The 12489-nt window shown below is 37.9% G+C and overlaps 1 protein-coding gene across 1 annotated transcript; it reads left to right on the top strand.

Moving 5' to 3' along the window:
* The first annotated feature begins 610 nt into the window (after nucleotides 1–610).
* mfsd13a (major facilitator superfamily domain containing 13A) lies at nucleotides 611–9904 on the top strand. The gene is made up of 9 exons (XM_079658103.1): nucleotides 611–855; nucleotides 3221–3482; nucleotides 4219–4298; nucleotides 5312–5761; nucleotides 5853–5973; nucleotides 6211–6307; nucleotides 6806–6977; nucleotides 7934–8127; nucleotides 8842–9904. Exons 2-9 carry the CDS (start codon nucleotides 3315–3317, stop codon nucleotides 9090–9092), a joined length of 1533 nt encoding a protein of 510 aa, XP_079514229.1. The 5' UTR covers nucleotides 611–855; nucleotides 3221–3314; the 3' UTR covers nucleotides 9093–9904.
* The last annotated feature ends 2585 nt before the right edge of the window (nucleotides 9905–12489 follow it).

Here is a 12489-nt window from a genome sequence, read left to right as displayed (position 1 = left end):
GCAGTGGCCGGAAGTTTTAACGGATATAAATAGGGGTGGCCGTGGTTCGAGGCGGAGTTTTAGGCGTGGTCATGCTCCTGAAACTATGTTAACAATTTAACCTCATTTGTGTCATTACAATTTAAATGAAAAAGCTATGCATTAATGTTTAGATTAGACTTTTTTTTGCTGTAAAACGTAGGCTATTATTTAGCTGGATACTCATCATTTATTTGTTGATTAAGTATTTGAGTATTTATCTGTAGTAATTAAGATAAATACAAAAATAAAATACAAATTTAATCTCTAATCAATGCAATTTTTACATGTCAACTGCTCTACGCTATTTTTAGGTAGTTTGTATGTCTTTTACTGGTTAGGTTACTGTATTTTATATGATATCAATGTCTACTGTGAAGCACTTTGAACTGCACTTATTGTATGAAAGGTGCTATACAAATAAAGATGAGGATTATTATTATTAATATTGCTGAATAAAAATACCAATGTTTTCTTCTGAGATTCAGTGGCTAACAATGTGGCAAATGGAAAAAACTACCCTGCAGGTCAAGCGGCTCTTCATGGTAGCGCTTGTTGTACTCACTTATGAATAGGCTGGGGGAGCTGGTGCTAGTGAAATTGGCACTGGGTGTCGCTTTAAATTATCTGTTTGTCTACCGGGAAACCCACGCTTACACATCATCCACTACGACCGTCGGACGTGAGTAGACGACTGTAGATGTCGTGACGTAGTCTGTCTGTCCGCCTCCACCGAGACACAGCTGCTGGTGACGAGCGGAAGAGCCTGTGCCAACAAGTCCGCTTCCCACCGAGAAACAGACCCTTTATTCGGTCTGGTTAACAGCCTTTTTGTCGGTACGTAACATTTATATACTACCGTGATATAGAAATAACTTGAAGCTAATTGTGAATGTGTTTATCTCCAGATAGGCAGCCTTTCAACGTTAACCAGCTAACTAATACTAGCCTTTAAATAAGACTGGCTAGTGCTAACCATTAGCAGTAGCTGAGTTGGTAACGCTCTTTAACCCAATAATAGACTAGTATTATACATATTTGTATCATTAGACATATTTATCGATCCTACCAGCTACTACTATCAGGCACAGCAGACTACACAACATGTGGGTTGTTAGTTGAAGCTTTGTGATCGAATATGAACCGGTTCAGACTCAGAGACAGAAACAATAGTCAAAGCTTATTAAATGACGATAGCTTGCTTACTAGCTGGACGTAAACATAACGGATAGTGGATACATGATTATTATACTGTATCTTATATTAAGAATATCAATAATTAGGATGGCTGGTTGATTCAAGCACTATTTAATTCATGATCAGTGGTGACGTTATATTGTTATATATATATATATATATAGTTATATAGTTTAACTAGAAAATTGTAGGTGCAATAGTGACACTCATAGACGAATAAATCAATACACCATTTATTAAAAAGTCTGACTCTAAATTAGACATATCCAGACTTTGCATACGGAATAAGGAAGTGAAACTGACTTTCATTTCAGTATCATATATGCAAAAAGAAAAGAAGGATGAAAAAGACTGTGAACACCCATACAAACAAATAATATTCAAGCAGGTAGTCAGAATTCACACTAAGGCTTGCATTGTTAATATAGCCATGTGCAAAAATCTCATGAATAAGATGCCCCCTTTTTCTAATGTTCTATAAATCAATCAGCAGCTCAAGCACTGTGTTTGGTCATCCCACCTTTTGGCTATCCGAGTGAATAGTTACAACAGGTTGATCACTCTGCCAATAAACGTCCACAGGTGGAAGCTGCAGCTCCTGGATGTGCTGTGGCTGAGAGGACATGAAGTGGATATTTGTATATCCACAGGGTAGATTACCTCTAATCTTAGTGAGATAGACCATGTGTGAGAGATGCGATATAATGCAGCCGCTCTACTGCTTGGATCTGATAGGAACAGGGTTGGAAAGCTTTTTATTGCACTCCAAAGGAGGTTGCTTTGGCTAAGGTTGCTATCTCCCTGCTACTTATATGCCGTTTAAAGGTTTTCTTTGATGCTTTGTGGTTGAAGCTAATAGAAAGAGTCACATTGCCTTGAGACACTGTTATTGTTAGCTATTTTATGGCTACCCCGACTCAAGCTGTGAGAGCATGTTTGTAGATCAGGGCAAGTCGGAGCATGTGGGAGTCAGGTGTGAAGTAAGAAGCCTGTTGATGGGAATTTTTCTCCCAAGGGTGCTACGTGTGAGACTGCACCAGGAGCTTCGAAAGGAAAGTCTCACATCGTCTACGGCTAGGCAAACTGAAAGCAGGATTTACATTCATTGTTGGGAACTCGGCTTGTGTGAGAAAAGACAGTCATTCACAAAGAGATGTGACATGGAGACAACATTGGGTGCTTTTAATGGCATATAGTTTCTTTGTCTTTAAAGCAATCACATATTATGAACTTATCTTTTACGGGGAGCTGCATAACTTATTGAAATTCTATCCAAATTACAATAAAGCCTCATGCAATTTTCTAATCAAGAATGACAAACTATTTAAAGGTGAATTGTGTCAACAAACATGTAATACTAACATTGTGGTACTGCAGAGATGTTTTTCACTTCACATTATAATTCAACAGTCTTCTTCAAAGAAACATTTCTGTTTGGTGCAGATCCCCTCAAAATCACACTGAACAGCAATTTCTAAAAATGATTCATCCCTCGACAGAATGCAATTATGAATGTGACACCCATGGAAAATAAAGCCCAGTGAAAGCACGTCGCCTGAATAGAAAGCCTGAGGATCATATGACTTTCCTTTTATAGTCTCACAGTTAAGACGCCCAGCTTTTTGGTGAGGTGGAGGAAAGTCAGGGGAGGTGTCATACATAGAGCTGAGAAAAATGATAGTTTTACAAAGTTCACCAAAGAAAGGCGGGGGCCAAAGCAGAAACGAACCGTGGCCTAACTAACTTTAATGACTACCTACTGCAGCATTGCTATGAAAATAACTTCCTTTTGGTCTGCAGGAATCTTTGCTGAGACTGAGACATTTCAATATTAGAGACAATGCTGTAACTTCCAATAAGGTTCAGAAATGTGTTAGCGCTACATTTGAATATGCCAAACATTTAAATCAAGTCTTTTTGCTTCAGTGGAAGAGAATAATGTGTTTTACCATTTGTCTACTGAACTGAAAATAACCATTTATCCTCTTGCTCTGTATGTTTGCAGGCGACCCTGAGGTGGTGACCCGGGTCGGCCAGGCCCTGAGATGTTTGCAGCGTGGCACAAAGAGAAAAGGCAGCAGAGTAATTGAGAAAGAAGAATGGGCCGGAGAGCATGGGGCTGCTGGCAAAGCGTTGTCTCTACTGCAGTGCTCTACGGTTCTTTGGCCTTGTTCACCTCCATCCTGCACAATGTGTTCCTGCTTTACTACGTGGAGACTTTCGTGTCCATCTACAAGATCGATAAAGTCTCCTTCTGGGTGGGAGAGGTGAGTGACGACAAGTAACCTGTTACTGTGTCAGGTGTTCATTGCATTCATTTAAACTTTTATATAAGCCTAGGAAATCTCATTTGCAATGATGTAGAGATGCAGAGAGATCCACATATACATATTAAAAGAACATTACTTAACCATGATTCAAATTAGATTTTGACCTGTAAAATTAAACACTAGTTTGCAGTTGCCGTGCAACAACTGTGATTTATATGGCTGTATGGGAGTTCTGCTAACCAGTTTGGTAGCTATCATGTTCGTATGCAGTTCTTTATCTTTTATAACCATCTGGATAAGGAACATTTAATGAGACACGGAAAAGCAGGGTAACCAGAATTTGTTTTTCTTCAAGATATCCTGCATATGATATTTGTTTATCAACGGAAAACTTAAGGTCAGGGTTACTTTTTTTCACATTTATTTCCGATAACAAAACCTAATTGGTCGGTTCTAGATATCTGATTGAAAGTAGAATATTAAGTAACATTTCTGCTTTAATATTTGTCTAATAAAATCTTGAAATAAAATTGCCTGATTATAATAACACAATTATTAAAATGGCAACTGAAGTCTGTAAGTAATGTGTTAATTAAGATCCACAGTCCTCCCATGGGACTTCTTCTAATTCCCAGAAGCTTTATCTCATGCTTTAATTGATAAATAAATCATTCTTGTGTTTTATTTGATGATTTCTTATAAACGATCACTCCTTCTCTCTGCTGCTCCACAGACGGTGTTCCTCATATGGAACAGTCTGAATGACCCTCTCTTCGGCTGGCTGAGCGATCGTGCCTTCCTCAGCTCTCCTCAGTAAGTATCCAGCTTTCTTTCTAGGATAAATAGTATTTACTTAAAAGAAACTACAACAACTTCCACAATTAGACTTCCTCACATGACTACAGACAAGCTACCAAAACATTTATTTTTGAAAATATTCAAGATGAAGTAGATGCCAGCTCCATTGAGAAAATGCAATGACATGGGATATTATTATTATTATTATTATTATTATTATTATAATTATTATTATTATTATTACTACATGTGATTTAGCCTCTCAAGATATGCAACATATTCAAGCAATAAACATGTTAGGTCTCAGGTTTCCTGTTAAACTTCCTCATTCTTAACGACTCATTTAAAGCTACAGTCTATTTTTGTCTCTGAAGAGAACCAAGTAACTGTTGACTTGTATCAGCATTACATAGTTTCAGTGATGTGTATCAACAACCTCAGTGGAGAACTCAAAGAGATACTGATGACTAGAAGCTTTACCAACGTCAAAATAGTGTAATATATTAGCTAAATGGTATGTTTTGAAACTCAATAGTGACATTTCCCTAGAATATATAGACATGGATTGTACAATTACGAAATGATCTCTTTGATTCTGACATCCCATCACCCTTCTATCCCTCCAGTTACTACATTTTGAGGTTCCCGCACACATTACCCCTTAGCTATGACTCATGCACACCCTATTCTTTCAGAGTAACCTCTTTTATCAGCTGCAGTCGTGTTTAAAAGGCTAGGTAAACACATCGTCAGAGCGAGAATGGTCAAACATTAAAGTTCCGTCTGTGATTGCTCCTTTATTGAGATTAAACCATATGTGTCACTGTATTGTCGTAACTTGTGACGTTATAATAACATTATACTGTGGAAATGTCTACACATACACAAGTGTTCTCTTTGATTTGTATCAACTTTAAATGTACACAGTCATCAACAACAGTTATTTTTAGTTTGATCTTTGTATTTCTGAATGGCTTCACCAGAAAGGTTTCAGAGTATAACAAGTCAGTTCATGTTTCTCCACCCAGGTCCGGCTCTCAGATATCAAATCCAGAGGTGGTGCTGAAGCGCGTGAAGGCCCTCTCCACCAATGGTCCGCTCTTCGCTCTGTCCTTCCTGGCCTTCTGGGTGGCGTGGGCCCGACCCGGCCTGCAGTTCCTGCTGTGCCTTTGTCTGTACGACGGCTTCCTCTCCATGGTGGACCTCCACCACAGCGCCCTGCTGGCCGACCTCGCCGTGTCCAACAGCGACCGCACGCGCCTCAACTTCCACTGCTCCGTGTTCAGCGCCCTCGGCTCATTCTCCGTTTTTCTGTCCTACTCCTTCTGGGACAAAGAGGATTTCTACTCCTTCCGTCTCTTCTGCGTGGCTCTCGCAGCTTTTTCCATCCTGGGATTTGTCTTTGTGTCTCGATTACTGCAGCATCGTTTCCAAAAGGAAGTCCGTCTAAGACAGGACGAAGCCCTGGCACTTAAAGAGTAAGGATTTGGAATTTAACTCTGCTTGACGTGTTTTTGAGCTGTGGTGTTTATTTTTCTTCTGCGTCTCACTTAACTCTTTTTGTCTCAGGCTGAATGTTGGCAACGCTCCACTTACCAACCCAGAAAAACCCGTCACCATTGGACAGTACCTCAAGCAGCTCTCTAAGCACAAGAACTTCATGTGGTTTGTTTCTATGAACCTTGTTCAGGTGAGATATAAACAACAAACAACTACAACATGTGCTAAAAACTCTTCTGACCCTTTTAGAAATGAAAAATCTGGATTATCACTGAGCCTCTAAACAGTAAAAGCTTAATGGTGTGTTTATTTGTCTTTAACTTAGAAGACTAAACTGTGACTACTTTTATAACGCTCTCATGTGATACAGTAGCTGATTTTTGTTGTATCTACTTCCCATTCTCTGTTGTCTCTGCTCCCCCTGCAGGTGTTTCACTGCCACTTCAACAGCAACTTCTTTCCTCTTTTCTTGGAGCACCTCCTGTCTGACAATATTTCTGCCTCCACAGGTTCTATTTTACTCGGTAAGAGACAACAAATAAAACATTCAGGTCTTTGAAGTCATGACTCATAGTGCTACAGCTAGGGAGTACAGACTCAAATAAATACCGCATATATTATCGCAGCATTGTAAAGGCTTAACACTATAGGGAGTTACAAACTGTTAAATCTAAGAGTGATTTTCTTTATTTTATATTATAAATGAGAAACACATTTAGAATGTTTACCATTACTGGCATGATGCAAGCTAGTTGCATACAAGCTTTTTGCAAACCCATTTGAGTTTCTTACATGAATGCATCATGGTAATTTGAACCAATCTGGCCCAAAATCATAATTAAAGATAAGGGATATTTCAGAAAACCAGTGATGTATTAAAAAAAATGCAAGAAACAGATCTTATTGAAGATATATTTCCATTTCAATATTATTTGCTACCCGACTTCTTTATGTTACAATTGCTTTTTTTCCCCGCTGATTTGTTTTTGTTTAATTCAGTTCTGCTTTTACCCCCCACGCAGGCATCTCTTACATTGCCCCCCACCTGAACAACTTGTATTTCCTGACACTGTGCCAGCGCTACGGTGTTTACCAGGTTATCCGCTGGCTATTTATGCTCAAACTGGGACTTAGTGTGGCTATGCTGCTGGCTGGGGCTGACCACATTTATCTGCTGTGCATCTTCATTGCTAGGTATGGCAACGCACACACACATCAGCACAAGCATCACGGGGTCCGATGTGTGAACGCTTGTACTTTTGTTTGCTTGTTTCTGTTCATTTTTCTCAAATCTGAATACACAAACACAGCAATATTCTTAGGGACACACCAAGGACTCTTTCCGTCGCAGTGTATTCCCTTAGCTTAACTCAAAAAATGTTTACACGTTTTATCCAAATATAACTTTTTTTAGCTGCAAGACATTTTTCCCTCCTGGTAAAATGTTTACTTTGCTCCAGTTTGTGCCTCTGTCACTCACCTCAAAGGGCTTTGAAATCTCTAACCACACACAACACTTTCTATTCATAGATATTTGATTTGAATGGAGAAAAGTCCACACAAAAACGTTTTTCAAAATGACAATAATGTTGGTGTAGTTTACTCTTTAAATAAGAAATTAGACAAAACAGAGTAAGGATCATTCTTCTATTTAAGACAGACTAACAGCAGGTCTTATATCACAGAGTAGACAAAAATAACAACTATGTGTTCAGAATAAACAGGAACAGAATGACTATATACTTATAGTTATAAACAGGATTGAAATGCTTTCTTCATCATCAGTAGCCGATCCCTGATGGAGTGTTTGTTGTAAGTCTTATATATGTGAGATTTGTCGTCAACTGTGTGAATGCTTTTGGTTATCTCTCTCAAACATATCAGCCCAGAGTGATTAAGTTGTTTTGTATTCCACACAATATAATGTGGTTTAAAGTCAAACAGGCACACCTAAGCATGCACATAAACTGTAACCATTCCCATTCTTTAAGACTGGACAAATAGACATTAGGAAAGATGATTGACACCCCTCAAGTTATGGAAATGTTCTAACAAAGAACTGAACAATATACTCTTGACCTTTTTGTTTTTCACAAACTACTTTACTGTTGGTGCTGGAGCTTGTAACTAGAACCTTCTCTCCCCTGTAGTAACCGGGTGTTTACAGAAGGAACATGCAAGCTGCTGAAACTGGTTATCTCCGATCTGGTGGACGAGGACTTTGTGGTGAATAAACGTCAGCAGGCCACCTCTGCTCTCCTCTTCGGGATGGTCGCCCTTTTGACCAAACCTGGCCAGACGTTCGCCCCTCTCATCGGCACCTGGCTGCTGTGTGTTTACACAGGTACTGACGGAAAACACTCCTCTCAAGGAAGTGTAAATAAGCGGCTGTGTTCATGTGTCTTTCTGGCAGATTGTAGCTCAGTGACACTGCAGATTTCTAGAATTCCAAGCGGATGTGTGTCTGCATCAATGAATGTGGTAACTTTTTAAGACTATATGCTTGATAAGCCTTGGTGTAAAATGAAACCTGTCAGTGTTTTCTTTCACTTATACCCAACACAAATGTTATTTACACCTATTCAAATTGCTTTATTTAACGGATAAAAAATGACCACATGACTCTTTAGTTACACAACCCAATTAAACTGTCATTATTAAAATGCCCAAAAAAGCATTTTTTCTGTCTTGATACCGCAAAAGACAGTTATTTACAGGTTTCTCCAGTTCCATATGCTAAAAATATAAAGGAGAAAGATACCCAACTTCAGGATTTCCTTGTGATCATAGAAATACACAATACAAATACACAACCCCCCCTAAGGTTTTATTAAAATAAGAGTTCCTTAAGCCTCCCAACTAATACCAATTTTCTTATTTGATCTGTGTTACTCTAAGGGCCCTGTTTAGAAGTGGGATAATTATCCTGCTCTACACATTTTTTGCACAGCTGTGTCAGGGGCATATATTCTGAAATGGTTCCATGTGGGATTTGATTAATTTGTGTTTTTCGTACCTTGAATGATCATGTGATTAATTATGGATTTCTCTTCCCCAGGTTATGATATTTTTGATCGGCACCCCGTGAAGGACTCTCTGGTCTCTGTGGCTGATGTTGCTTCCGGCTCAGGGACTCCGCCCGTGCGCCTGGGCTGCTTCTACATGTTGGTGTTCGTGCCTATAACCTGTGCCCTGCTCCAGCTGGCAGCCTGGTCTCGCTTCACCCTCCACGGCCGCAAGCTGCAGGGGATCAAGACCCTGAGGCAAGGGAACCAACAAGGCAACCTTATCGATGTCAAGGCCATATGAACTGAAGAGAGCTGCGTGTAGCTGCACACAGACAATTTTAAAATGGTCAGTTTTATAATCCTTCTGAGCAGCCCAGCCTTGTGTGAGAGAATATGAACCACTACACAATATGTGGAACGTGAAGACATGCACAATAGGCTGACAAATCCCACTGGGAACATGAAATAAACCTGCCTTATTTTTTACATTACAATAATGACCTATATTTATATTTGAACAGATGACCAAAACATAAAGTAGAACCAATCAATCCTTTTGGATGTCGAAGAACCAAGGTTACTACGTTTCGTGGTATGCGCCAAAGATAGGGTGCCCTCTCTCAAACTGTTTTTAAATCATTATTTTGGACTAGGGTAAAAGCTGAATTCCATGACTGCTAGCTAATTTGTCAGTAATATCAGCTTAATTCAAAGCAGGAGGAGGGTAGGTTTACCACAGAGCAACAGTTCTGATTTCTAATGTTATAACAAGGTGAATAACATGAAATAAAGTTGCATTAATGTTTTTAAAGTGCTATAGAAACTGCATGGAAATCACTTCAGAGCTGATTTATGTCTTACTGGTTCTTTACATTTCCTCAGAATAGCCTGCCAGAATGATGTGGAGAACTGAATTTTCGGATACATACAGTATTGATGATTTTTTGCACAAAACTGTCTGTTGTACTTCTAACATTCTGATTGTGATATATTTTATTTGTGTCATTTGGAGATTATGCTGGTAACAGTGCTCACTTTTCTAATTGTTCTGATTATATGAAGAATGTGGCATTACCACAAATAAACCTCATCTATGTTGAAAAGTCAACTAAACTCTGCTTTGCCGTGACATCTGTTTGTTGTAATTATTTAACCTCATTCCACTGACATGTGTAATTATTTAGGGAAGTCTACAAGTATTGGTAACAGCCATTATGAACTAAGGCACTCACAGTTTGCCGTCTAGTGAGAGAATATAGACCCAAATGTTTATAAGTATAATAACGACATTCATAGGCAGGGCCGTTTCTTCCTATAGGCGGACTATGCAGATGCATAGGGCCCCCGCGGCCACTAGGGGGCCCCCAAGCTGAAAGTTATTATTTATTTTTTTCATCCAAAAAACTAAAAAAGTATATTTCATACACACAAAGATGAACAAAATTAGTAAAAGAGGGAGGGCTGAAGCATAGCTTATGTAAAGTAGCCCTCCCATGCATCATCCTAATACAACATCGGCATTATTGCGTCAAAAACGTATAGAAATGAAGGAGTAAAAATAAATAAATAAAACTAAATTAAATAAAGGTTAGGGCAGGAAAACAATAAATATATATATATATATATATATATATATATATATACGAAAACTAGATATAGGGTCGTTTTCTGCACATGTCAATCGCAGTTTCAACTATCTTTTTTTGGAAATGAAAATACTATATATAAATAAATACATATGTACACATGTACTTGGCAAATGAATAATAATAATAATAATATATGCATAATTGCATATAAACATTGTGAAAACTTATTTTCAAGTGACTTTTTTACATTCATATGTTCACGCTGTGGTTTGGAACTGCTTTTGAATGTTATTAGGCATTTTGTTTTGAAAATGTTTTGCATAATCAGTACTGTTTTAAGCTGTACTATGTCAACACATTTTAATAGATTGAGTTTTTTTTAATATGGGAGTTGTGTGTTCATATTTACCAACACCACAGACTATTCGTAATACTTTTTTTTGGGATGTTATTATTTTTTGTAGATTTGTTGAGTACGTGTTTCCCCATATTTCGGAGCAGTAGTAAAGGTAAGAGAGAAATAGACTGTTATAAAGAGTATTTTTTCTTCAAGAATGTTCTTAGTATGATACAAAATACCTATTGTTTTTGAAAATTTGGGTTGTACATAATTTATATGGTGCTTCCAATTGAGTTTTTCGTCAACAAGCAGTCGTAAAAATGTACATGCACCAACTTTTTCTATCTCGGTATTGCAAATCCATATAAAGCAGTAATTTCTACTCTCTGACTTTGTATTGAATAACATGTCATTTGTTTTGGCCACATTAAGGGATAATTTATTAACTGCAAATCAGTCACATAGTATTTCTAATTCTGCATTCACGATTTTAACAAGATCACCAAGATTATGATGGGAGCAGAGAATTCAAAGTTCAGATTCAGCCTCACTATATTTGGGGATAATTAAAATTAGCAATCTTTATTTGTAGACAGTCAAGCCCCCTCCTGTGTTCGGTGAAGCATCACATGCTTAAAAATCCAATGTAGGATATAAACACAACTAAACTGCAATGATAGCAAAGCTGTGGCTTGTGTTCTTGGGGTAATAATGTCCAAATCATTGTTGGGCTGTCACCCAATGAGTGACGTCTGAGGAAGATGAAAAATGTAAATCAAACATTGTTGAGAAAATGATGCATCTCTTGCATTTATTGACATAGAGGAGCCTTATTGTTTACCTTTTTAAACCAAGTTTCAATTGCTTGGTTTTCGTGAAATTAGCCTGTTTTCCTATTAAAGTGTAACAGATTAATGCATTTCCACAGATCATCTTAAAGGCTTCAGAATCGTGGAGACATGGGTGATCTGTTTGGTATTTTGAGCAAAACACTTCATAGACATGTTTTTATACATCTGAGACCTATAATTGATGCCTTTAAAAAATATAGCATAGGAGACCTTTAATCAAAACACAGTTTATTGCGTGGATATGAAACTTCTATTAATCACTGTAGCTAAATTCAGTGACACCAGGGTGACAGGACGAGTTTCTTTTTCACAAATAAGGAAGCCCCGCACGAGGAAGGGCATCAAAAAATTAATTCGAACTCATAGTGTTCCTCTCCACGGAAATCTTTAGTAAAAGGCGAAAGATTTATGCGCTCTGAAGAGAAACATGAGTGTACTGACGAAAATAGAAACGGTAAAGAAAGCAATTTTCTGTTACACAACGTACAGTGATGGTGCAAGAAGGCCATACTACTTACTGTTCCGCAATATTATTATTATTATTATTATTATTATTATAGAAAAACTCTTTTTATTGAAGAAAGATGATTGAAGATAAACGATTTCGTCTTTAAAAATCTAAGCAATATATGTTTTAAACATTTGAAATGTTGCGCGCAGTGCATGATGGGTAGCAGTATCTTGATCCCTGTCGTTTATTCCGTACTTGAAGAGTTTGGTCACCCCTTGAATTTTGAGAAACTAAAAATAATAATTGTTTTATGTCTCTGTGAATGTGAAGTTTTCTTATATATCCCCGTCAAAATCAATATTAAAAAACTGCCTACGGCTACATATCATTATAGTAGTTAAAACAGATCTCGACATGTGACCTGTGCACGCCATTAACACAGCCTTTGGTTTAACAATCAAACAGAC

This window comes from Notothenia rossii (genome assembly GCF_949606895.1).
Source record: "Notothenia rossii genome assembly, chromosome: 11".
NCBI classification, from domain to species: Eukaryota; Metazoa; Chordata; class Actinopteri; order Perciformes; family Nototheniidae; genus Notothenia; species Notothenia rossii.
The sequence above is the reverse complement of the archived record's forward strand: the minus strand, read 5'-3'. Positions and strand labels throughout refer to the sequence as shown.